The sequence below is a fragment of the Pelmatolapia mariae genome, linkage group LG22 (assembly GCF_036321145.2).
Source record: "Pelmatolapia mariae isolate MD_Pm_ZW linkage group LG22, Pm_UMD_F_2, whole genome shotgun sequence".
Taxonomy (NCBI): Eukaryota; Metazoa; Chordata; class Actinopteri; order Cichliformes; family Cichlidae; genus Pelmatolapia; species Pelmatolapia mariae.
Window position 1 is genome coordinate 36,497 of NC_086245.2, and position 26,743 is coordinate 63,239.

The window sequence follows — 26,743 nt, forward strand, 5'->3', positions numbered from 1 at the left end:
TGTGTGTAAAACTAATGCTGGAGCTTATGTGACAGTGTTTCTTTATTGTAGTTCTGTTATTCAGACTAGGACTCAGTTACGAAACAGGTGAGGCTCTTTTAAGTCGGAGTCCAGGTTTCCCGCAAAAGTTTTGATCTCAGAAACCGAGTAGAGGACAAAGAGTTAGCAAATAAGCACACACAGCTGGGAGTTTAGTTAGCTAAGGTGGTTTGATGTGAGATTACCTTTAGCAAGCATACAAAGTTCAACAGCACCACAAAGGCTTCAATCACCTTTTAATCCCAAACCCTGAAAGTTGGACTTCCTACATAACATGTCATCACAGAAATACAACACAATTTTACTTATGTAGCACTTTTTAAAAAACACAGTTTACAAAATGCTTTGGCAGATATACAAAAGTGGAATGATCAAAGTGTAGATTAAACTAAAAATAGGCAGCATACATGATAAACAAAACAAGGGAAAGCTGATAACCAGATGGTAAAAGGCTGTCCAGGTAAACTTGTCTTATAAAAACGTGTTTTAGGAAGACAGCCGCCAAGTTTATCTGTTCTTTTTATCAGTGCTGGCATTTTTTTTTTCTGAAACCACTGATACTGCACTCTGGGAACTGGAGCTTTTTCAGGGATTTTCAAGGCTCATCATGGAACACATATAGCAGCATTGCTCTGCATTTTAAAGCATGGAAGCCTGTGTTACTTTGATTAACACAGGTCACAAAGTCACAAATCACACAAGCGTTTTTTCACTTGTTTTTTGGCCATTTCATAGGCAATAGTGTACTTTATGCAGTTGGGGGGGGTCTCTTTTTGAGGGGTTGGCAAAATTTGTTTTATGCAGGAAAATCCTTGGCTTTGCATGCCGGAGTCACCTGGAGTCCTTTTTTAAAATTTTTGTTTATACACTGACAAGCGTTTGGCGGTTTCTCAAAGAGGTTTCATCCACCTCCAATGGAAATTCCCTCCTTCCACTGCTGCAACAAAATGATTTGGTTCGTTTGTTTTGCAGCTAGTAAAGAATATCAGACATTTTTTGTTTTTAAATCAAACAAACAACCTTTATTTGTCACATACACAATTATACAGAGTACAACATGTAGTGAAATTCTTGTGTCCGAGCTGCGGACAGGCTGCAGACATAGCCGCGCCATTCCAGGGCTTGGTTTTTAGCATGGGGGGTCTAGCCAGGGCCCTTACTGGATACCGGGTGGGAATCGAAATCAGTGGTTCAAATAAGGTACTGTGTGTACCAGTCATTCTTAAAGCTAAAGGCCTTCTTCACATAAAATGGCCTTTGGGTCCACACATGGATAATAAAACCTCTGGAGAAATACTTTTTTTCCACTCAGGAAGTTTATTGGGATGTAAAAGGTGATGACAGTGCCGTTTGTTTTTTTTCTTGGCGTTTACCTCTATGTGCCTTGTATCACTCAGTGTCTAAACTCAAAGTAAAACTAAAGGTGTGCAAATCTCTTTGACGGTCTCACTTTAGCCACAGGAGAGGAACATAAAATACAGTTGTATAGGACATGTGCTCCATGCCTTGAACGAGTGAACAATGATGAAACAAAGTGTGGCCTTTGTGAATCCATAGATTTCTCCCTTGTAACTGGGGATCAGTGCATCTGTAGTAAACCTATGCTGCAGAGACCTCTATAACCTATATGTGCACCTACTTAGAAACATAATTACATATCATGTTGACACAGCCCACAGCTACTGTGATTGGCCTGTTCAGTACCTTGGACTCCTCCTTTGCATTTCAGCTACTTTAGTGCTGCAGTTTTTAAATAAATCGGTGAGATTATAATAATCATAGCCTCAATGTAAGGACTCTCAGATGTTAGCCGTTTCAGGAGGGAGGGATGTGAGGGAATGTACAAAGAAGTTGAAAAAGTTGAGGGTCAAATATGTTTGCCTGTAGAAAAAAAAACCCGTCACAAAAGTCCCAGCATTTTTTTCTATCATGGCTGGCACCGCTTCTAAAATACCAGGACACAACCACAAGGTAATTAACGTGTAATGCACCACGTACAAGCATGAATGCTGGCAGGCGCGTCAGCATAGGTTACGTTATAGGCTGTCATTGCAGAAGGCTAAAACAGCTGTAAGATGTCTTCTGTCATCATTTGGCAACAATAGTCAGCCATCTTTAAAAAAAAATTATATTTTCCAAATATCCAAATGTTTATGTTTTGTACTGCAAATGTAATAATGTACCAAATACTGGTGGCCAATCTTGGTTGTTAATTATCTTTATCGTCCCTGAAAAGGTCATGTCAGTTGATTACTAATGTGTCCTTTGAGACAATAAATAGTGATATTTGCTGCCTCTTCAATGTTCCTCATCCTGTGGATGGACTTGGACTGCAGCTGGTAGCGGTTGATCATGTTCTGCTCTATAGCTTCTGTGAGCTCAGAGTAGGAGCACCAGTTGTTCACTTGCTTCGGGTTCTGATTAGTGATGCTTCAGCTCGCGGTGGATCTCCAGAGCAAAAGAACGATACTGTCACCAGTTGGTGGGGTTGGAGTTAGGGATGGATATCGATCTGATCCTGACTATAACAGCTGGATCTGATGTCAGTGATGGCATGCTATGGGCTGACGCATTCACCTCAGTTCTGTGTGGTTCTGTATTTACTTCAGTGCATGACAGTAGCTGCTATTGACAGAGCTTACATAGCATGGAGGAGGCTAACAAAGCAGCAGCAGTTCGGGGGTGTTTCATGGCTGGTACACCGCAGCTTTTCTTTGTATGTTTGCAAAACCTTTTTTATTTAACTGCAGAGTGTGACTGAAAAGTTCAGATGAGTCGATGCATTGGCTTCACTCTTTCACTCTTATGTTTGGTCATTATATGATGTAGAAACTAGAATGATGTTGGTTTGGTTTCACACTGGTTAGAAAGCTTTTATTACACTTAGGGTAACATAAAGCGCCTCAACTCGATTAGAATTCTTTCACTTCAGCTGTTGTCTTGAACAAAAAGAATGACTTGCAGTCTCTTCCTCTGAGATTGAGCTTATTAATATAACTCTGCTACTGGATCAGTACCCTGTATCAGCAGATAGCCACAGGCAAGGTGTTTGAAGCCTACTGAAAATGGAAAAAGTTAGGCTGCATGCATTTTTACCATGCAATGCTACTACCAGGGAACGTTTGCTAGTCGTCATTAACCAAAAAGTTAGAAGAATGCACTACTACCTACCTGACAGAACAGTAAAACGTGTCAGATGGTAGAAACATGCAAAGAGAAAAAAAAATCTTGTGTGGTGCACCTTTAAAAAGTAAATTAAAACAAGATCCAATGCAAAGGAGTCATTTTTGGTTTTGATTTTGATGAAATGTTCATCTCCTCCTAATCTGCATTTTAAGAACAGTGGGGTCAAACCTGCTGCCACAAGAGCCTTCACTTCTTGTCTCGGACACACATCCTGCAACACAAATAAAAATTTAAATGTTTTTTTCTGTAGCTCTTAGTTTCACTCAGCTTATGTGTCAAAACAGCATCACAAACAGTAGCTCTGCGCAGCGCCGGCGTCGTCACATATGCCTTTGTTTAATGGCCCGTGTCCGAACCTGACAAGTGGCGTGCTGCTAGTTTGTGCCTTAAAGCTGACACAGCATCTTCTCAGCCTCACCTCAGACTGCTCATTAATAACATGTCTGCACCGCCTGTCCTTACTTGACTTTGTTAAGTGTACTTTTGGTCGCTTTCTGAGGCATGAGGATCATCTTCTCAATTTGATGGGTGTCCAATCAACGAAGCAGCTCTTATGTCTTTGAAGTTATATTCATCTGTGTGTGGCTTTTTTCGATTATGCTGCTTATCATAAGGTTTTGACTTCTTAACCTGCTAGAAAATAGAAAAGAAAATTTTTTGTTTTCTGTTTCATTCCAAAGCTAAACATTTATTATCATAATTATAACATTTTTGGCTCTTGGAGTTTGATTCACTGTGTTACTTTAGTACTTAAATGGTTCCAATATCTCAGACTTACAGTTGTCTATCGATTGGCTTATAATAATTAATTAATAAATCAAGAAAATTTACAATCAGCATTGAATACATTATTGTTCTCGCTGGCTGCTTATAAAATCGAGGGAAAACTTGATCAGCCCGGCTTTACATAAAGTAAGTTAAACTTCAGTGATGTCAGTCCGTCCAATTAGGAAGCATACACCACCGGGAATCCATTTCAGCTGCTTTGGTACAAATCTAAGTGACAACAGGTGCACTGGAGCATCAACAACAAGACGACCCCCAAAAAGAGAATGGTTTAAGCAGGTGGTGATGGCAGACCATTGCTCTCTGCTTAGCCCTCCCAACTTTTTAGGGTCTTTGTTACTGCTGGTAGCATGAGGCAGTACCTGCAGCCCATTCAGGTGTGTGCAGGTTGTCCAGCTCCTCCAGCGAGACACGGCATCACAGGAAGCTTTGCTGTGTCTGATGTTCCCGTGTTGGTGCTGTTCCTGACTATATAACCTGGACTATATTTGTCCAGGTTTAACATTGCAAATGATCAATCATATTGCTATAATGTCATAGTTTTGGGACCTGGAAAAAAAATCTGCCAGTGTCCACAAAATTCAGAGAAAGCAGGCATTTGGGTTTAAATTGTGTTTGTAGTTACAGTTATGGAGTTGCGGTTTGGTATGTGGTGTGATGGTGTCTCTGTTGCAAAACTATGACATCACAACAATGCGCTTGGTCACTTGCAGTGTTGAACCTGGGACATTAGTTTTGGCGATCTGGGAACAGTACCAGCACGGGGATATCCGACCGTGTGGAGATGCCAGGAGAAGGACTGTTACGTGAGGAGAGCTCATGGACAGGACCGTTGGTTGTTTTGCAGGGACAAAAATAAATCTGCATGATGATAAATCATTGAACACTGAGCCATCTAATGAAATTGTTGTTAAAAAAACAGGTAAACACTGGCCACTGGTGCTGGTGAATCCGTAACAGAAAACAGCATTGTTTTGGTAGTGACCGTGAGGCTGACCTGTTGTGCGATCAGTAATGATGAATAATAGCACATAATGCTCGTCCTTCATCGACAGATTGGGTATCAAATCTGAACTTCTGCAGCTGATTAAGTGCTCCTCTGGCTTGTGCCAATTTGCAGTCAAATTAGTTCTCACTGATTGCATTTTCCCCTGCCGATATTAACGAACAATGATGGTGTTGATTGCTTTAATGAGCTTAAAGCAACTCACTCACTGTTCACTCACTTGTGAATGTATATAAACGCCTTTAATTACTGACAGTTGACTTAATGACTTTGTCATATATAAACCCTTAAAGCAAACTTAATTGTTAGTGTTTGTAACCAGAGAGAGGCACTGAGATGAGGTTCTTAATCAGACCTCTGTTCCTGCATTATGCTTTGAGTTGCTTTTAGTGTTTTAGTGCAGCTGTAGTCAAAACAGGTTATCACACAATATTATGTTATCAAGGGGCAGAAGTAGAGTTAAATTATGATCCCACAGCATGAATAAAACCTCAGTGCTGAGCTGATTAAGGTTGTATTTATCTGACAGAAAGAAAAAGAAATTCATAAAAACAAATGTGCAGTTATTACATTGTATTGGCATTTCAAGTAAGTGCTATCCACCTGGAGGCATTCTTATCATTTATCTGCAGTCAGTTGTACCTCGAGGCACCTGGAACCCTAAATGACCTTCCATAGTACTATGACAGTATGAAATTACAAAATACCTTAATGCCAGGTTTATATTTACAGTAAACTGTCTCTGAAGGCCTGCAGCTGGTATTATATTTATTCTTGTGCTGACTGATGAGCTCTACTTTCCAAACATTTTTATCTACAGAGGCCACCTGCAACTGTAACTGCATGCAGAAGGGCTTTAGGGCTGCTCGGTTATGGCAAAAGTCCACATCTTATGGTTTAGTTTTTCCAGTAATTGTAATCTGTATTATTTATTTATTTAATTTAATTTATTTCAGAGGTGGAGGCGGTGGGGACTGGATAATCCACTGTTTACAGCATTGCTGTAAAGGCAATGGGTACCTTTGATTCATAATATAAGATAAAAGGAGAGCTTTGTAGCAACCGTTCATTATAAAACTAATTGTTTTATCATTGGAGATATTAGAGATTTTTGTTTTAATCGCTGTATGTTTTAATGAAGTTCATCAGTTGAGTTTAGGAAGAAGAAATGTGAGGAATGACTTTGGTGTCTCTCTGCTATGAAAACCTTGGAGGCCACATGCTCAAAGCAAGCGTGCCAAGTTTTTGATGAAGCCACTTATATTCATAAACGGCTCTTCTGCCATACCTGTCGTACCTGCTCACCTCTATCTGATCTGCTCAGCACAGCAGTGTTAGGTATCACTGCTGAGTCAGATTGAATCAAAAGGTCTGCCCTGGAATGGCGGCTGTCAACTTTGTTGTTGCTTTTTTCGATTTTCAGCTGCAGAAAAGTGGCGGGATTTCAGTGTGCTGCCAACAAAAACACTGTTTTTCAGCAGGGCAACATAAGAAGAAGAGAACCACAATTTACAGTAAAGTCACAAACTATTACAAACATACAAAGAGAAGCTGTTGGCATCACAGGTGTGAAATACCTCGAGACTGTCGACCCTTTGCTTGCAGTTTCCTCCGTGCTCCTTTTGCTCTCGTGCTAACAACTGGTGCACTGCTGCTGACACACGGTGAGGCAAACGCAGAACAACATAGAACTGATTTGAATAGATTGGCACATTTTTACTGATACTCAATTCAGCTTTTTGAGTCAGGATTGGAGTGATGCTTCCCAGCAGGAGACCTGTACAGTAGTCATAATTACAACAGCATAGAGCCAGAGCCAGATGTAAGTCAACACCTCAGTCACTGGGTGAGACGCCCTCAAAAATCACAAACAAAGGCACCGGGAACTTTTAATGATCCTTCCACAGGTTCACCCACAGAAACATTTCGACTTTTGCATCCTTTAAAGAGGCTTCTTCACCAAAGGTTCTCACTGGAGAACCAAACTGAGTTTTAGCAGCTAATGAGGACAGTTGTGTCCACATTTCTCCCTCTGTCCTCAATCCATCCATCTTTCCACAAGTCATCATCGCTCTGCATCCTGCTTCCTTTCATTTTTATATTCTTAGTCTTTCTCTGTGACACCTATCCTGGGATTTATTAATGCAGACTCCTGTTTTTTTCCCTGCAGTGAAAGAAGGCATGAAGACATCATCCTAGTCATCAGTCATGGCCGATAAAAGGAAACTTCAAGGTGAGATTTCTGCCTGAGTGTGTGTGTGCATGCATGTGCGTGTGTAAAAGGGCATTAGTGAGATGATCAGGTGCCAGGTGGATTAGGTTAACCACAAATTACAATGAAGATCTCTGAGTTTGTGTTATGTGTGTTGCTGTTGGAAAGTCCCCTGATGTTTTGTCTGTGATAAACTCCACCGATGTGTCACTCTGACCGGAAAAAGATAAATAGTGTACGAGCACACCTATACCTGCTTCGTTGGCAAGCAGTTTGTTTTGTGACCAAAAGTGGAAAATCTTCTTTGGTTTATTTCCTTAATTACATCACAGTGCTTGGTTAAAAGAGAGCCAGGGCTTGTAAACAAAAGTCACATGTGCTCACAAGCAGCTTGTTTGTGGAGTTACGTAAGCGTTCATCCTGCCAGGTTAGAAATGTTTGGCTTCACATGCAAGCTAAAATAAATCTGGGTTTGGTTTTCTAGCTTTAACTAAAGCATGGGGGATTTACCTGTTTTACCACATTTTTATGTGTTCTGTGTCAAATAAAAGCACAGAAGAAAATACGTACGGGAGCATCAGATGATTAGTTTAATGTGCACAGGGCTCGCAAAATTTCAAAATCCCTGGTAGCCCTTCGGGCAGACACTCTTCAGTTTTTGGTAGCCCAAAATAAATTTAAGTAGCCTGAAAAAAAAGAGGACAATTTTTTGATGGATGTTTTGTTTTGTAATAAAACATCCTTAAAGAAATAGTTAAAACACAAATTACAACAACTGTATAAAAATTACAGTCATCAACTCAAATATTTGGTTCTAATTGATCAGAAATTTCTATGAACTTGTAAGAACTGTGTAGAACATGAATCAGTCTGTGTCAGATCCTGAATCTGAAATTTCCACTGAAGTCACGGGTAAGAGGTAAGTGGAACCAAGATCTAGGCCATTTGCTTTGTTTGCAAAGACTGCTACATTTTGCCAAAGGTAGTTCACTCTTTGCAACATAGCACGCTGTTCTAAACAGCTTTTTCCTCTGCGTTTCTTCTGGACTTCTTGTTGTGCTTGGTTTATTTTTAGTATGTTTTTTTGCAATTGGCGTTTGTTCTGGGAAAGATACTGCAGACTGAGCAATAACGCATTTCTTGCATTTCTCATGGGTTCTAATGGGGGTCTTTCTTAAAATTACTGGTCCCAGTAACAAAGGCGCTTGTCGACTCAGAAATCAAGGGAAACTCAAGACACACCCGGCAGAACATTATGTTATTTAGCTTGTCATATTCCAGCCGCAGAAATTGTTTTGTCCATGAAACCAAAAAAGCTGCGCTTTTATTTTTGCCTCATAGTCTGATTTGTCAGATCTTTTCCGTTTTGTGGTAGGCTTTTCTTTGGCTGTCCCTTCTTCACCCTGACCTGTCTTATTTGGCTCAGCAGAACTAAAATTCCTGCGTAAATCCATCTGCTTTTACACAGGCACTTGCATAATGATCAGCGGTTTTCTGCGCAATCAACCTCTATCACATGTTTAAGCTTGCTGCAGGAGATTTCACTTGTCACGTTTGAATAGTAAGCTAATGAGTGATAAGACGATGTCAGAGGAATTGGTGCGCAATTAATCTGTCACTCACCAATCAGTGCTGCCGCTCTCTATTCACAGTTTGCGTGATCGCAAAGTGAAAGTGAAGCAAAAAACAAGCGCAAATTCAAACATGATTTCAATATGTCACATATTGACAGTGTCTCATCGATGCCAATAACATAATTACCTGCTTACCTGTTTGCCTGCTTAAATCAGATGGCCTGAAAGTTTCAGATTGCCCTCCACTGTACATCAGAACTAACCACTTTACAAAGTAGGGTCTCTTAGAAGTGTGTATGCACATCTTCTGTTGAGTTTGTGTAATCTGAACATGGATTCCAAACATAACTTGATGATAAGGACAGAAAACCTTCAAGCACATTGATATCGATCTTCTTAAATAGGGCTTCATTCTGCTTTACTTTATTTTCTCTTATATATGTACCATTACGTTGGTAGGTACTTATATTTGACATGTATTCCTGGGAGCAAAAATCTGCACATAAGATAAATAGGTAATATTTTGATCTGTGAGTTATCCAGATCTACTCAAGAGGAGTTCGTGGGTAAGAAACAGAGTCACTGGGTAAAAATTCAAATGATTTTTGATGCGCGTTACCAACACTTCTTTTTAAATAAAATCAAACTAGATAGTGCTTAGCTTTTTGGTGTTAGTTCAGTGTGCCAAAAAATGAATATGAAAAACTCACGACCCAGTTACTCAGAAAACAAAACCTGTTGTGGGCAGTTTCATGTAGGAACTGTTCTCTACCTGCTGTCTCTGTCTATTAGATGTAATAGAATGAGCAGGATAGGATAGGATAGAAAGATCCTTAGTGGATCATTTTATAAAGCTGCCGAGGTTTCTCACAGTTAATTCGGCCTGTACAAGTTTGTCTTGGGCAGAGTTGAAATTTAAAAGGACAGTTGAAAATTACATTTATGCACATTATTACTTTGCAGGAGGAAGTGTGTATCCATCAGTGATTAGATTTTACCAAGGTCTAAACACTGATAGCGTGAACTGCCATGTAAGCTTGTTGTCAGGCAGCTTTTTATTTTGGCGCGTCTAGACTGCAGGTAGAAGAAGGTTCCTACATGAAACTTGTGGAGTTTTCTGAATAACCAGGTCATGATGATTTATTTTCACCTCAAAGATTTTGTTTTGTTTTTTAAAAGCTAAGTGCCATCTATTTTGATTCTATTCAAAGGAAGGCAGGCATTTCTACAGCTGATATCTTCAAAGCTTGGTAACTCGCATCAAAGTAATTTGAATGGATAAATTACACTACAAGCCAGAGGGAAGATATGTAAATTTGATTTTGGGGTGAACGGGGTTGTTTTAAAAGTTCCACATCCTTCCTGACTGCATATTTTATCTATTTTTACCTCCACCAGGAAGGTTGTGTGGAAAGTTGCGTGATTGGTTTGTTATTTGAATAAATAAAAATAAAAAAAATTGAATTTTTATGTATTTAAGATTTGGATCTGGAGTCAGAAATCCATTTCGCATCAAATCTTCGTAAATAACCATAGAAACTGAAATAAGACATTATTGGAGACGCTGTTTTGATGTTTTAGGAAAAAAATCAAAAAACTAATATGTAATAGATATTTTTTCTGGATCCAGGAACTGACTTTGGTGTGCAAGGAAATTTTCAGGCTTGATGTTGACATGCAGGGTCAAAGTGCTGTTGTTAAATTTTTGAGTGAACTGTGTATACACACAGTATAATCATTTTTATTTCCCTCATATATTTTTCTGTCTCTTTGCAGTTCCTGTTTTGGTCTAGTGAAAATGTTTCTGCCTGTTTTTGTGCACAGGGTGACATTGCATCCGTGCACGCCGGCAGACATCTGTGCAAAAGTCCGCTCACTGCTCTGACACACTTTCACAGAAACTAGAGCATGTATCAAGCTCTTTGTTCTATACTTTTATTTTGAAAATTTAAACAAGTACTACCACACTCACAGCTCTTGGATGATAATGCTGGGATAAAATTCTGACACTCACCACAACAAGTCTTGTAACCTGAACCCAGACCTTTGTGTGAATACCAAAAAACCTCGAGGCTTTTTTTCTCCTCCCCGTCGATGTCTTTAACTTTGATGGTTTTTTCCAGCCGACGCTTGTCGCCGCAGGCTAAAAAACACTTTTTTGACAGGATTCAGCATCACTCATCCTATCACATGAGATTCCCGTGAGTTCTCCGGCTGAACAGCTGTCACATTAAAAACAAAAACCCACATACGTATCCACCTAAAATGTTGTCACGAGTAAGAAAAGATCAAGCACCAGCACGGCCCCGGCTCTGTCAAATTGTAATGTATTATTACAGAGGAGGTAGACTTTCATCTAAAAATAACACAGGCACGGCAGTATCTTAACATCAAGGCTGTTTAAGGCCAGACTCAAGCTGGAGTTTGTTCACACAACTTGGCTACAGCAGCAGGGTTCTCTCGACCTCACTGGTTGCTGCTTATTTCCTCATCACTCCTGTTATCTTCATTAGCAAACACACAGTGGATCAAATAAAAGTCTGATGTTTTTAAGAGATTAGAAATACGAGGGTATGAAATCAAAATGTTGCCTTCATACTTTCGTACTATGAAAATATGTCTAAATTATGGAATTTTTAAATATTTAAACATCACTCTGTTATACAATCATTTTGACTCATTTCTCAGGCAGTTATGGCTAATATGTGAGCCTGGTATAAAAATGTAGGCGAAAGGAGACCTTTCATAGCTTTCTCTTGTGACTTATCAGAAAACAGATCAAATATCCAGGGTACCAGTGCTTATTTCTGTTACTCTGCATCATAGACATTAAATTAGTGCAGTTGTTGTTTATTTAGTTCAGGGTGGTGGGTGTGCCTGAGCCTTTCCCAGCTGTCGTAGGGCGAGAGGCGGGGTGGACCCAGCACAGAGCTCCATTCATATCCTGAGTTAAGCATGCAGCCGTGCTAATGGAAATCTGCTATTTCCCATAATATTGATATGTCCCAAGCTGGTTATAGTAAAAGATCCTGCTAAACAAAAATGTGATTGTAGCATTTGGAGTTAGTGTAAACATATTTTTAGCTTGCAAAATTTCACGCTGATATGCCCTGTACTTATGAGCTTATGAAGGATCAAAAACACGAGGGAGAATAGGAGGAAGGTACTTTCAGTTGCTCCCTGGATGTTTGACTTGGCAGTGCTGGGTGCTTTCTCTCACGCGACCACTCATGTGTATCTGGGCTTTGGACTGGACAAATTTCACCTCCATTCTTATGTATTTTGGGTCTATAACTCTGAAAATACTATGAAGGTAAAAAGCTAAAGTTGCAAGCTGAATCCTAGAGACTCCAAGTCGTCACCCTTGCTTGTGAAATCTCACTTTCTTTCTTAAAGTTGGGCATTTTCCATCTCTGCCTTGGGTTTTAGAAATCAGATGTCACAGTTGACAGGCAGAAAAAGTGAGGATGCTACACACTCATGCAGTAGTAACTTATCAAGGTTACATACCCAATGCATAACCTGCTTTATCATCGGTCTTATGTGGGATTTACAGTCCCCCTGTTTTGCAGATCTATGCAAAGAATTTAACCGACACAGAGAGTACCGAGCTCAAACACTGTCCATAAAACATGGTTGTAGTCACTGTCATGTCACCCGCTGGTTTCTGTACTCTGCATTTTGAAACCTCAATGGCTGTGTACAAACTACCACTTTACCAAATGAGCATCATGGTGTGTTCATGGTGCTGCTGGAAATACATGTGAAACATGACAAGTTGGGAATATCTGTTTAGGAGGTGTGGTGGTTTTTGGCAGACCTTTTTCCCTCACTTCACATGTGCATGCATTTTATTACAGTCTGTGAAATAGTCACACCCTTGATCTGCTGATTTTTGTTTCTGGAAACAAATTTTCCCATCCTTATTTTTGTTTTCCTGAACACAACCGTTTGTCTGGCTGGTGTCATGTGTACACTAAATGAATATTTTCCACTTTTAAATGGGAAAAAGGTGCATGATGGGGCTGGAGGCTGAAGGGGTTGGTGGTGGTGTGAAGAATCTCACCACTCACATCAGCGACCACAGTTTGAGTCTCTCACGGGACCAGTTTCTACACTTGGCCTGTGATATTTTATGTTGTTCATTGTCATTAGAAACTTTAAAAACATAAATGGTTAGGTTCAGGAAATATTTAATAGTATTTAAAATTCTACTATGAGACTGGACTGTACATTTATGATGATTTTGATTTTCCCTGACCAAGTAAACCATGTGATTTTTATGACATAAAGCAGTAATTGGATGAGATACGGGTGAGCATATCATGATTTTCCACTCCAGGACTTACATTGACATTCCTCTGCGGTATGTAAAAAGCCGAATGACTAGGCTGATGTGGTCCAGGTCAGAAATGTTAAAATTAGACTGCAAGCATTTTCCTGTTTACATTTGATAGCCACGAGCTAATCCGTGCGACCACGGAAGGGAGACGTAAATCTGTTGAGCCTAAATCTAGACGTGTTTGTCTCTTTCTGTCACTCCCTAATCGCTTTTGACTCTTTAAACATCCACCACACGCTATTCATGGAGCTGCATTTCTAAGATATTGGGAATTAGCTGCTGTATATGTGCCACCACTTGCTCAGGAGCATAATGTGCCTTTTACAATATGCATATTTCATGAGATGCCAGCCACAGTTTTAAGTGCCCTGTTGTTATATGGTGCATTTATCGCTTCTCTTTGTGCCCGACACAAAACAGCGCTCCAGTGGCCTGTTTTTAAGCAGGAGCCACTTTGCTGAGCAAAACGCCTCAAACTTGGAAGCAGGAATATAATGATGGTAGAAAAAACTCTGGTTTTAATCAAATAACCAGTACAGCTAGAGCCATGATCGGCAGCGTCAGTGCTCATATACTAAATAATTTCCCAAACATGACACATTTCTTTTTATTATTCTGTGCTAATGACTACATCTCATACATGTTTAAACACAAGTCAGTTTAACTAAAAAAAGAGGTCAGTGATGCTCTGACGTGATGAATCCGTTATTATTTATACTTGTGCTTTTGAGCTGTTCTTCCCACCTCTTATGAAATGACTTTGATGAAGAAATCATGTGTTTTGGCTTTGACCTGCTTATAACAGCTTCTTTGAATTAGACCTGAGATACATGTCTGACATGCTTTATATGAACTTTTTGCTCTGTTTTTTGGTCTCCTTCAGGTGAAATAGATCGATGTCTGAAAAAAGTAGCGGAGGGAGTGGAGCAGTTTGAGGATATTTGGCAAAAGGTAAGAAACAATCATCATATTATTGGGACTGCAACTTTCTGTTTTTCATTTCGACTCAAAGATATCCTGCAATGGAGTCATGGTAGGGATGAGGGGATAATTGCATTTTAATGCTGCAATCAATTGGTGTTGTGGCACAGTGATTGTCTGGCAGCTTTTTCACAGCACAGCAGAGTGTATGTGGAGGTTTGCATGCATGAGGAGACGAGGAGTTTACGCTTTACTTTCAAATGAAGAGGAACTAAAGTGAAACTATAACGACTGGAAAGCACCAAATGATATTTAATTTAGTTTACTTACAGCAATGAAATGGTTAACATTAACATTATGCCAGTAAGACACATTAAACAACTTAGCTGTTATAACTGTAAATCGAGTTGCCACTTAAAAAAGAAGGCTGATATTACTGCATGTCATAGACTGTATCTAATAAATATAGAGGTGACAACTGTGACATCACCTACTAGTTTTGTACTCTGCATTTGGAAGCTTTCGCTATAGCATGTTGGATGCTGCCATGCTGGTTCTGGAAGCATGTGCGACCATATTTGAATGAGAGGGTGGTGTGCTAAGTTATCAGTAGGTTAGCAACGTGCATTTCTAAGTTACACAGCTTCAGATGTTACCACTAGAATCTGAGAACCTGGATTTTTGTCTCAAACACAGTTTCATAGGCAATTAAGAGAGATATTTTAATTTATGCATACATACCAATGTATTATCTATATTGAAAATACATTAAACAGAAAATAATATGTTCATACTTTTTAAAAATAAATAGATTTTATAAACCCTTTTGCTTAACCCACGTGACCAACATATGCTACAGTTAAAGCTGGTATGGCTGGACACACTGTGTGATGACACTTTCTAAATTACCCCAAAAGGTTCTAAATTATATTCTGTTACCTATCAGTGCCTATCTAAAAACATGCATGCATCATATTAGTATATATCTGGGGTAAGGCGATGTCAAGTTCTATCCCATATTTACTGAATGTATTTATTTTGCGTAGTCTACAAAGGTATAAAAAAAACAAGAAATGTCTAATATTAGAAAATGTTCAGAAAAAGTGCAAATTCTCCACATGAGGTCCGTGATGTTCTCTGTGATCAGTGTTCACAGTCCTGACAATATTCTGTTTGCAGTTTTAAAGAAGAATTCAAGAAGCATGTTTGTAAAAAGGTCTTAAAAATATATTAATCGTTAAATTATTGTTCACAGATTCTCTGCCAACCAAGTAATCAATTATTATTGACTGTTCGTTCCATCTGTTATCATTCAGGCTCTGCGGGTACACTTTCTCCCTCTCAGGCTATTTGTTGCTAATGTGTCTGTGCTGCATTAGTTTCATCAGACTCCTGCATTTATTAACCTTAGTAGTTAATAAATGCTGCCATTACCACAACAGGATGTCCAATACTCACGATACTTATAATAAACAAAGTGAATACAGCTGTTTTTAAAAAGATGCTTTGCCCAGAGCGCACAGCAGCGCAAAGGCCCACAGTGAACATCGGCTTTGCTAATAAAGAGGCACAAAGTCATTAGCGCATCAGTTAACAAAGATCCCAGTTGCCTTTTTTCCCTTCATTGCATACACTTTTTATTGTGCTGTTGGCAGTTGCTGCATTTCCTTATGACCTTCCAGAAGCATGTGTTCTTCATAAATACTCATGTTTGTTTGGATGACCAGTTTTATGTCTCACTTTATTACTCATTTAGTTCTTAGGTTTATGTTTTTTTTCCTACTTAATCCTGTTGTTTTTGCTATTGAAACAAATGTAATCAGTTAGTAGCACTAATCTAATTAAACAGGATAATTGTGATTTTAAGAGTATGATCACATGCTTTATTTGCAGGCTGTAAAGCTTTCAACAGACTGGATGATTTTTAGTATGATACATTTTGAAAATGAAGGCGTGTACTGCTGCGCTTCAGCTTTGACCCTTTGTCTCTGTCTCTCTCTTTCTCTTTTTTTGCAGCTTCACAATGCAGCCAACACAAACCAGAAGGAGAAATATGAAGCAGACCTCAAGAAAGAGATTAAAAAGCTACAGGTAAGGAACAAAGGAAACCAGAAAATAAAAGTTTTTCCACTGACAGGTTGTTTGAGGTGTTCTGTGCTCCCACAAAGCTGATTAAATTAGTATAACTTCAGGGTAGATGTGTCTGACTTTAAATAATTCCAAAGTTTAAAAAGTCAGAGAAGTCAAAAAGCAATCTCCATTAAAAGACAGACATATCATTGTCATGTTGAACTTAAAAAACAAACAATAAAACCCCTCCAGCATGCAAGCCGTCATCAGCAAGGGTAAACAGATTTCCTGGAAGCAACCATTGTTTTTTCTAGAGGTTTTTCACCTACAGTTTGACCAAAAGCTGTAAGATCTGTGCAGTATTCTGGCAGTGGGTCTGAAATGTTAATTTGATTATCTGAAAGCCAGTTATAACTTTTGCTTAGTGTCATGGTGCTACATCAAGCTGGAAGATCCAGTGATTGTCACCAAGCCACTGCTGGATTATGGGAAGTTGGTGTTTAAAGAGTGTTTTAATCTGGTCAATCCTTCGAGACCTCCTGAGATTTGTTAAATGATGGTTCTCCGTAGTCTATATTATGACACAAATCAGTATATCTTTTGAATCAACAGGACAGTGTCTCTTAAGTCTGCAGATTTTAACCAGGAAAACAGCCATTCGGTTATTAAAAATGCACTGAAACGCTGGTGTGACGTAGGTGTTTGCCTTCCTGAGTCAGCAAACCTTTAACTTGAGTTGAATTCACAGGTTCAGTGACATTACTGAATGAAGAAGCTGGGAATACACCCAAAACTGTAACAACTCAAAACACGTCAGGCGCCGCCAGAAAACACTTGAGCCTGATTAGAGTTGTTTTTTTCATAGCTTTTATTTTCATGCATCCTGTAATCAGCACCACGTTTGCAGGAGCAAGAGACTCCTCCACTGAAACTCCTCCACCTCTGCAACCGACTCTGCTTTCTGAACCGCCCACAGGTCGCACAAGTTTTGACATCACTGAATCAAAATGGTGCAAAAGGGTTGGACCACTGATGAGATTACCCACGCAGACCCTCCCTTTATTGATAACTGATTAACGAGGTGTATTTTAAGCAGACCGGGGTAATGTTAAAGTCCTGTAATGCTGCTAAAATGTACAACAAAAAATGGAATCACAGAAACTTCAAATAACTTCTGGAGGCGTGGAGAAAGCTGTGTAAGCATTTTATGCACACTGTGAAAATCAAATCTGAAAGTAACAATTCTCTGCTCTTCAAATCCTCAGTTCACACTTAGCGACACACCATAACCTGTTTTGTTCCAATGGAATTTCTGAGTTTATTGTGCCTTAACATGAAAAGATGTTGTTCACTTTCTATTCTCGGCAGTGAAAGTAGGAAAATGCCACTCTGTGTGCTTCATTTCCAGCCTGAAGACAAGAACACAGGTTATAGCAACAAGAGCATCTCAGTCACATATAGCAATGACTGTTTTAGCATAACAATAACTAATTACTAATTGGCTGGAACCTTTTTGCTCTTTTGGCCTCTTCAGTCTGGTTTTGTATGTGCATACTTCTCTTGTTTCTTCTCCTCGCTTCATCATGCTTTCAAGTTTTTCACTTACAAGCACACAAACAAAAAATAAGGAAAAGCTTAAAAATACAAAGAGCACGTAGGAATATCCTCCTGTTTTCACTTGTTCTGGGTTGTAATTAACTATTCAGTGTATTTTGTCCTCTTGTTGTCACTCCGTGGGCCATATTTCCTTTGCTCTCTTCACTTTCTTTGTATAGATTTCTTGAAAGGAGGAGATCATTATTAGATGGCACCAATGTTCAGGTGGCTATTTCCAATGCAGGGAGCATAAGGACAGCTAATTTCTCTTTTTATTTTCAGTCAGACTCACATTTTCAAAGGATTTTTGTAAAAACTGATTCAGCTTGGACTTGTTACCCTGATATCCTCGTTTCTAAGTTTGCATGACTGATAGGGCTGCAGCTGCCACAATAATGGGAAAAAACAGCAGATAGAAGTAAAGTAGAATTATCTTTTAAAATTAGATAACAGCATGGTGACCTTTCCACAGGTTTTCTGGAGAGACAGGCCTCTGGGAATGATTGAGTTGATTTTCTTTTCTTTTTTTGTGACTTCTGTGAAGTCACACTGAGTTTAAGGCGGGGCTATCGTTACTCAGATCCTGACTCCTTTTAGCACCAGGTGTGACTGGGTTCAATTTGTGGCCAATCAGCAGTGAGCAGGTGAGACAGAAGCTGCTGATCTTAACCTGACGTCTCTGAAAATGGACTGTGAAGGCTGAGATGTTTGCTGACTTGAATCATTTAACCTGCCACACATAAAGGTGTGTGTGTGTGTTTGTGCGTAGTATTGAATATCATCTCGCTCAGCCTGAAATGTTCAGTGTTGTCATGAGGACCAAACTTCACGCCAAGCCTGTTTGCTGCATGCAGACATCATGTTCACCACCCATGACTGCTGGAGAGGAGGCTGCGCTCCTATCACAGACTTCACTGATGTATCTCTCTGTCTCTTTCTCCCTCCTCTCCTGCTATGTCCCCCCCTCTTTTTCCTTCTTCTTCTGGTCCCTCAGCGTCTTCGAGACCAGATCAAGACGTGGGTGGCATCAAACGAGATCAAAGACAAAAGGCAGCTAGTAGAAAACCGCAAACTCATAGAAACGGTAAGTAGAAACTGAGGATGAAGGTCATTATGACATGTCCTCCAGGGCCTGTTTACACTCTGGAGGACTATTTGTTTTGAAATCTGGAAAAAAAAGTCAGATAAACCAGTTTTATGAGATTTTTTTTCTTTTTTTTCCAAATAATTGAAAGTTGTGTAAGGTTGGAGGTGTTTATGGAGCCATTTACCTGCAGTTATCCACTAATATTTGGCCCCAGTAATATTTACAAGTAAGAGCTAATGGAAAAACAGTGCATGTTTTTAGTTACTGTTGATCTTTATTTTTACCTGTTTATATTTTTTTGGGGTGGATTAAAGAAAACAGTTAATTGTTTTCAGTTATTTTTGCTTTTTTATATTTTTCCAGCTCTGTCAGTAAATTTTTATCCTTCTAAAAGATGGATGGAGCAGAAATGACCACTTACTATAACCTAATCACTGATATCAGTCTTTACTGGGTCTTTGCTGAATAATGCTGCTTGAAGTTCTCATTGAGGACAATGCAGCACATGCCACAAGCTGCACCAGCTCTTTAGAAATGGATCCTTTGGGTCCAGTAAGTCACAAGATGGTCTCTCTATAGATCAGGCTTGTGGTGTATCCCAAGGATATTCAGTCAGATTAGGATCAGTGAGTTTGTAATTCACTTTGATCTGTTTTTGTGTCTTCCTGCTGGAGGAGGCAGCTGCTGTTACGGAGTGCTTAAAACTTATGTCTTGGAAAAAAAAATAGAGACAATGTCCAGAAACAGAATTCCCCGAGGCTCAGTCCTAACCGAGTGTCCGTTTATTGTTTGCAGTACAGTGGCTGTAACTGAGGAAGATAAGGAAAGTTTTCCCAGATAGCAGATTGCCTGTTAGTTTGTGGAAATGGAAAGTTGCAAATTTTTTGAGTTTAGTGATTGTGTTGTTTTTTTTTTTTGTTGTTTTTTTTCATTAGTCATTGCCTTCAAGTGCTTAAAATGCCAGCTGAGCTAGAAGTTTCTTTTTTTAATCTTACATTTCTGTTTAAAATAGTTTTGAAAAGGTCTTAAATGTTCCTTTTTATTGCTGTAAAAATTCTCACTGCACCTTCAAATGCACACAGACGGTGCCGCCTTTAGAAGCTCAACAACAAACAAATGGTGTGAATGTGTTGCCAAAATAATTCCCTAGATTACTGGCTCAGATTAAAGAGCTGCGCCCATTTTCATCTGCTCGGCTATCTAACACCTGTCCTTCAGGCCTCGGAGCCACGTGAGCCTTTGATGAGAGCTTTTGAGATGGACTGAATGTGAGCCACCTGCCTGCACAATGAGGGACCTCTGCAACTCAGCAGAGGTCCCTTTTAGACGTTTTTCGAGTTTTCCTGCGGTTTTGTTGGTTGACCTGAAATTACAGTCCTGCAGGAAGCGGAGGGAGCTTGTTAGAAACATGTTGCCTCAACAGCAAAAGATCATTCGCAACCTACTGGGTGTTTACACAGAAATGTGACCAAGATGAACTTGCAGTTTAGAGCCTTGAATGCAGGGTTGGTGTTGAAACCGCTGCAGGCAGAGAAGAGACTTTAACAACATTCAGTCACAGACAATATGTCCCATTTATGAGGTGTTCAAGAGCTCTTTGAGTTCAAGAACTACATTTATTAAAGCAACGCTTTTGTTGGTGTTCAGATTATTTAAGAAATCAGTGGAATAAATGAAATTTTCTGCAGTTCTACACACTCAGTGGTCACTTTATTAGGTACAACTGTAATGCCATTTTTAGATGGTTTTCACTGTTGTGGTGATGGTGAACTGGGGTGCTTTATAATGTCAGGTGTTTAGAGAATTATGAACCCTGCATTTTTATAGAGGATTACTCTAAACCCTGAAAAAGGGTTAAACAAATTATAAGAACAAACCTTTGGTTTGTATTAGGGAGTAGCAATAATAATTCATATTTAAAAATGAAATATTCATGTCTAGTTCAAATGATCATGTATTTAAACTGGTTTAAAGTTCCAGAGCTCCATTTATTTCCATTTGTTCAGGCACTGTGTCCATATGAAGTTGTGAAATGAAACAAAAGAGAACCACATTACTCCACGTGCATAAATCTATCCACTGGTTGTCTCATCTCTGTAGTGTGTCACAGTCAAAGTGTTTTCCTCTAATAGTCAGCACCTGTCACCACTGTGCTGCACACCTTTTATCTGCACTCATTTAAGCAGCATATATAAAGAAGCGCCATCCGGTGGCTGGAGGTGTAAACACAAACAAAGATATTTAAAAACGGCCGAGTAGCAGCAGCGTAATGTTAAAGACTTGCTGTGCAGTTTATCTGAGCTCGACAGCTCATCTACACATTTTATGGATGATTGTAATAAGGTGACAGTGCTGAACTAACAATCCTGTCACAGCAGCAGCTTCTTGCTTCTAGGATAAACCCTCTAAGTTAGACTCAGTTACTCACCCAGGTGCTGCATTTAAGCTCCTCAGTGAGTCTGTGCTGTTTTGCCCTGCATCTGGACTTGCAGGCGTTTCTTTAGATCATGGCTGGTCTGATTGAGTCACTGCAGTTTTGTGCTCTATATTAGCTGCATGACATTTTGTGTACAGACTGAGTGATGAATGCATCAGTGGCATTTCTTCATATCTGTTTAGTCACCTAATTTTTGTAAATGATTTGCCTGAGTTAACCTTAAAACACAAAAGATAAACAAAATTAGGGCAGAAGGTTGACTCGACTCCACATTTATGTGATAATATGATGGCAGATTTTTGTATTGTTTTAAATGTCTTAAATCTGAATTCTTGAAATTTTTTCCTGCAATTAAACCTTTTTTATGATAATCAAGTAAAATCTAACTGAAGTTGGAATAATGTTTAAATAAAGGGGCACAATAAGACACAATTAGGGGCACAATTAGATGTTTGTGAAGATCAATATATCCCCAAAAACTGAAGCTGATCAGCTTCTTATTTGTTTCTTTGTTTACTTGCAGCAAATGGAGCGATTCAAGGTAGTGGAAAGAGAAACCAAGACGAAAGCATACTCTAAAGAAGGGCTCGGTCTGGCACAGAAGGTGGACCCAGCCCAGAGGGAGAAGGAGGAGGTCGGCACGTGGCTAACGGTGAGCTTCATAATCAAATATTGTCATACGAAAGATGGGAAATGGTTTGTGACAGGAAGAGTAGTATTTCTTCCAGATTAGTGTCATCTAAATGCTGTCAAGCGTCACATTAATTTGTGTAGAGAAGTACTTTCTAATCCTGTAAGTCTAATCACCCATTTAATTTAACCACTGCTGTAAAGCAGAACAGGCGAGTCGAATCACACCGTGGTGAAATCTGTTTTTATTCTCAAAAGCAGAAACTAATTTGAGTCAGCGGCTCAGTTCATGTGTCACAGGTTGGGTCTCTCATGAGGAAGTTTTCTGCTTGAATTGTTTTTAATTTTCTTTTGCAGCGAAACCTGGAACTGAAAGTGAGATCAGGTGGAACTAAAACCAAAATTAAAACAAAACGCCGTCTCGGCTTTCGACAAGAACAGACTCCCATTAACCGACAGCCATTTCTAAACATGACCGTACTTGTGTTTGGCGCTCTATAAAATGTGTCGTCATTCTGATCATCAGAGTAAAAAGGCTGATTTTGAGCAGAGCTGTTAAAACGGCGAATCACATAGTTAATGAATAATTTATCTTATTTGTCAGGTTGAAAATGTCAACATTTGATGGGTTTGTTTTTGTTTTTTAAATCAACTCTTTGGCATTCATTGGGTCAACAAATTATAAACTTGTTTATTTCATCTTAGACTTAATGGGGGTTTCCCCCAAGTCTCAGAATGGTGGGACTAAACTTGTATGTATATTAGCCCCTCTATAATAAAGGCAGTAAATCAATGTTGCCTTTATTTTTATTTTTTTTACCCCTCAGTTGTCAAACACTGTTTGGGGTATTGTTGTTACCCTGCCGGGTGGGCGGGCAGTGTGGACACAAGTTTGTAAATGCGGTAACTCAAGAATGAGATGCAGGAGTTTGAAATTGAGACTATAGGTTTATCTACTAGGAGGCTGAGGAATAAGACTGGTGTCCAACAGTGTGTGTTGGTTTTTTGTCTTTGTTTTGTGTTCACAGAAATCTTTTTAAATTTTTTCTGTGCATTTTATGAACAAAAATATCAATTTTGATTGAATAAATGAAATCTAATTTAATAAACCTGCTTAATTTAATTTTAGTACATGCTTGGGGAAATCCTTCAGCTCTGGCTGTGGCTCATTTTCAGGTGTGGCTGCCAAAAAATTCCTCCATTATGGAAAAACTTATGCTGCACGATTTTAAACACTCAATGACTTCCTGCTTTTGTTTTGCCTTTTGTAATCTTAACAGCAGAATGAGGCTTTTTAGTTTAATACTTGGTGTTTTTTTACATGTTAAGCCTGAGTTTTCTAAACTTATCCAAACCTACTTAATAAGCAAGTGAAAGAAAGTCACGTTTTTCCACTATTAAAAAGCCACTTCTGCATCTAAACATGGTTTGTTTCGTCAGCCGATAATTCCAAACGCCAAAGAGTTGATTTTTAATGTCATGCAAGGTTTACAATGGCAGCAAATATTATAAATAATATTATAAAGATTTTAATGATAAATTACTTCAAGAGCCTATCTAGTTAAAGGTCTAATAACCAGCTGAGTTTTGTCACACCTCTGCCATGTTGTCAACTTTTAATGTCTTTTCTTGCACAGAATACGATAGACACTCTGAACATGCAGGTGGACCAGTTTGAGAGCGAAGTGGAGTCTCTCTCAGTCCAGACGAGAAAAAAGAAAGGAGACAAGGAGGTCAGTGTGTGCTCTCATCTCTGATTCATTCATTATTTTCTTCTCTACTTGCTTCTGTCGAGGTTCTTTTTCTCTCAGCCCTCTCCCTCGTCTGTTTACAGCTGACACAGATCGCTCGGTCAGCCGGCCTTAGCCTTGCAGCCTTTCTCTCTCCTCTTTTATCTCCCTCTCTGCTACAGAGGTCAGATAGTGTGTCCTCCATTCATCTTCTGTCTCTGTCCAGACAAGGGCAACTCTCCTGACTTCTTCTTTCTTTTGGCTTTCGTTTAAAGTCCTCTTCAGGGATCTCATTTATAGAGAAACCTCTAGATGGCAGAGTGCAGATATTGCAAAAAGCATGAAAACTTTGAGATTCCATGTTTGAGTTTATAGCTCATGCTGAAGAAAATACTTTTGTTATGTCACAGAAAGTGTTTGCAGCAGACTTTGTTCGCCTCACATTTAGTTGTGAGCACGAATTTTTCGCCGTGGACGTTTCATAAATGAGACCCAGAGGAGTTTATTTTTATCTGTATCTTGTGCGGTTAGTTTAGCTGGCCAAAAGCGTAGGACCGTCTCTCTCAGCAGAGATCTTCAGAGTTACAGTGTTGCACTGTACTGCTGCTGTAAGATTCTGGTTTTCAGACCAAAAAGTTTAAGGCTTAAAATTTCTTTTGGTATGAAAATCTTCACACAGGGTCTCTTGCTGTTATGCTTTGTACTTTGATTTTTAAATGTTCAAGATGCAAAAAGGATGAATTTAAAAAAAAAAAAAAAAAACTACAAAGTGTGTGCAGAGATAAAGAGGGGTTCTGGTTAAATCTTACGTTTATAGGCCACAACGTTGGCTCCTATTAGGACATGTTGCATGTTGCACTGGCCACTTTAATAGGTCCTTACTAATACTGAACTGGACCTTCTTTTGCCTTCAGAACTGCCCTAATTCTTCATGGCATAGATTCATATATTGACTGCGTCACACAGTTGCTGCAGATTTGTTGGCTGCAGCTCCCCGATATAAATCTGCCGTTCCACCGCATCCCAGAAGGGAGCTCCATTGGATTGAGATCTGGTGATTGGTGGCCATCTGAGGACAGTGACATGTTCAGAAAATCAGTTTGAGATGATTTGAACTTTGTGAAATGACGTGTTATCCTGCTGGAAGAGGCCATCAGAAGACTGGCACGCTGTAGTCGTAAAGGGATCGACATAGTCAGCAGCAATACTCTGACTGTAAACAATTTAACACTACAAAGTGTGTCAAGAAAACAGCCCCCCGCCATTGCACCACCATCATGAACTGTTGACACAACGCAGAATGGATCTGTGCTTTCATGTCATTTATGCCAAACTCTGACCCTCACCGTCCAAATATTCCAGCAGAAATTGAGACCCGTCAGATGGAGGAACACATATTTTGGTGAGGCTGTGTGCACTGTGGTGTTTCCTGTTCTTAACTCACAGGAGAGGCACCTGGTGAGTTCCTCTGCTGCTGTCGCCCATCTGCTTCAAGGTTCGAGGAGTTGTGCACTCAGAGATGCTCTTCTGCATACCTTGGTTGTAACGAGTGGCTATTTAAGTTACTGTTACCTTCCTGTCACCTTGAAGCAGTGTCCTCTGACCTCTGGGGTCAATGAGGCATTTTCAAACCATTATCTGTAAATACTCATGTGGGTAAATCCCTGCAGAGCAGTGTCTTCTGAAATATTCAGACCAGCCCGTTTGCCACCAACATCCATGCTACATTCAAAGTCACCTAAATCACCTCTCTTCACCATTCTGATGCTTACTTTGCACTTCAGCGGGTCATCTTGACCTTGTTTACATGTCTAAAAGCATTGAGTTGTTGCCATGTGATTGGCTGATTAGATATGAACTGGTGTACCTATGAATTGGCCAGTGAATGTTTATTTATATACTTTTTTTTATATATATATATTATTATATATTTATATTTAATTCTCAGGTAAAAGTAAATTCCCAATAACAAAGATTTAGTGGCTGAGAAGATGTGAAACTGAGCGCAGGACTGGCAGGATTTACTACAGCAACAACAACAAAAATTAAGAATCAACCAATGAGAACATCTGTGGACAAACATGTGGCAACATATGTCTGTGGATGGCCACTTAACAGCAGCACATAGAATAGAGAACAGTGGCCTTTTCCAGCCGGTAATAAGGCACAATAGTACCCAGCTTCTTCAGGTACAGTCATAAAGAGCAGATTCAAATTTCAGTTTGGACAAAAAAATTTTTTTTGTATTATTTTATTTATTTATTTTAAGCCACAATCTGGAGAAGGACAAATTATTACGTTACGTTATGGAAGGTTTAAATTTCCACCCTAGAGTCATCCTGCTAGTGTGACGACAATATGCACATAAAGCACAATTCAAAAACTGACTCTGCAGTTTTTCATAACCTTAATTGGTTTCCATGCCACGTTAAAATTGCAAATTTGATTTCTAGTCCTAGAGTTTGCCACATAATCTATAATAATACCTAAATACAATTGGCAATAAAGATGATCTCAGTGTGAACTGCCTGAGCATTTTATCTTACCAAGTTATCACATAAGATTTCTAAGTTAAGTTAAACTGGTCTGAACATCAGAGGCACAATGCAGGAATCAGACTGCAGGATTTGGACCCTTGAAAGCGAAGAGCAATAGAAGCCAGAGCTTTGCATCTGCTTTTTTTTTTTTTTTTTTTTTAAATCATCTTTGTCATTCTGGGTTTAAGTGTTTTGGCAGCATGTGCTCAAGCAGCAGGCTCAGAAACATTTCAGGCTACTCTGCACAAAGAGGAAGTACCGGCAGTATAAATATTTCTTATTGTTCTCTTTGGATGAAAGAAGCTCATGACTAAAATTTTAACATGTTTTTTTTATTTTATAATTTACAGGATACCTCTGTTGATGTCTTTTTTCCTCTCTCACTGTGAGGGTGTTGTGTTCTTCCGGCTCTTTTGTTGTCCAGAAACTATTAAAAACTCGAGTGCTCCGATACATACTGCTGCATTAACATCAGACACACACACACTGTTTATTTTGTTCTGCTGCCCCAAATAGTTACTAGAGCACCAAATGTGTTTTAATCGGCAATTGAAAATACTCTGTAACAAATGCACTTTTCCCCTGTTTGA

At 39.3% G+C, this 26,743-nt stretch overlaps 1 protein-coding gene across 1 annotated transcript in view; it reads left to right on the top strand.

Annotated features, from left to right (window-relative positions):
* LOC134619749 (CCR4-NOT transcription complex subunit 3-like) overlaps positions 1-26,743 on the top strand; it is a 43,351-nt gene that overhangs the window by 585 nt on the left and 16,023 nt on the right. The window contains exons 2-7 of the mRNA XM_063465579.1: positions 7,188-7,250; positions 14,029-14,096; positions 16,083-16,157; positions 18,727-18,816; positions 21,780-21,908; positions 23,524-23,619. Coding sequence (XP_063321649.1) covers positions 7,226-7,250; positions 14,029-14,096; positions 16,083-16,157; positions 18,727-18,816; positions 21,780-21,908; positions 23,524-23,619 — 483 coding nt within the window. The 5' untranslated portion in view covers positions 7,188-7,225. The remainder of the gene's footprint in view (positions 1-7,187; positions 7,251-14,028; positions 14,097-16,082; positions 16,158-18,726; positions 18,817-21,779; positions 21,909-23,523; positions 23,620-26,743) is intronic.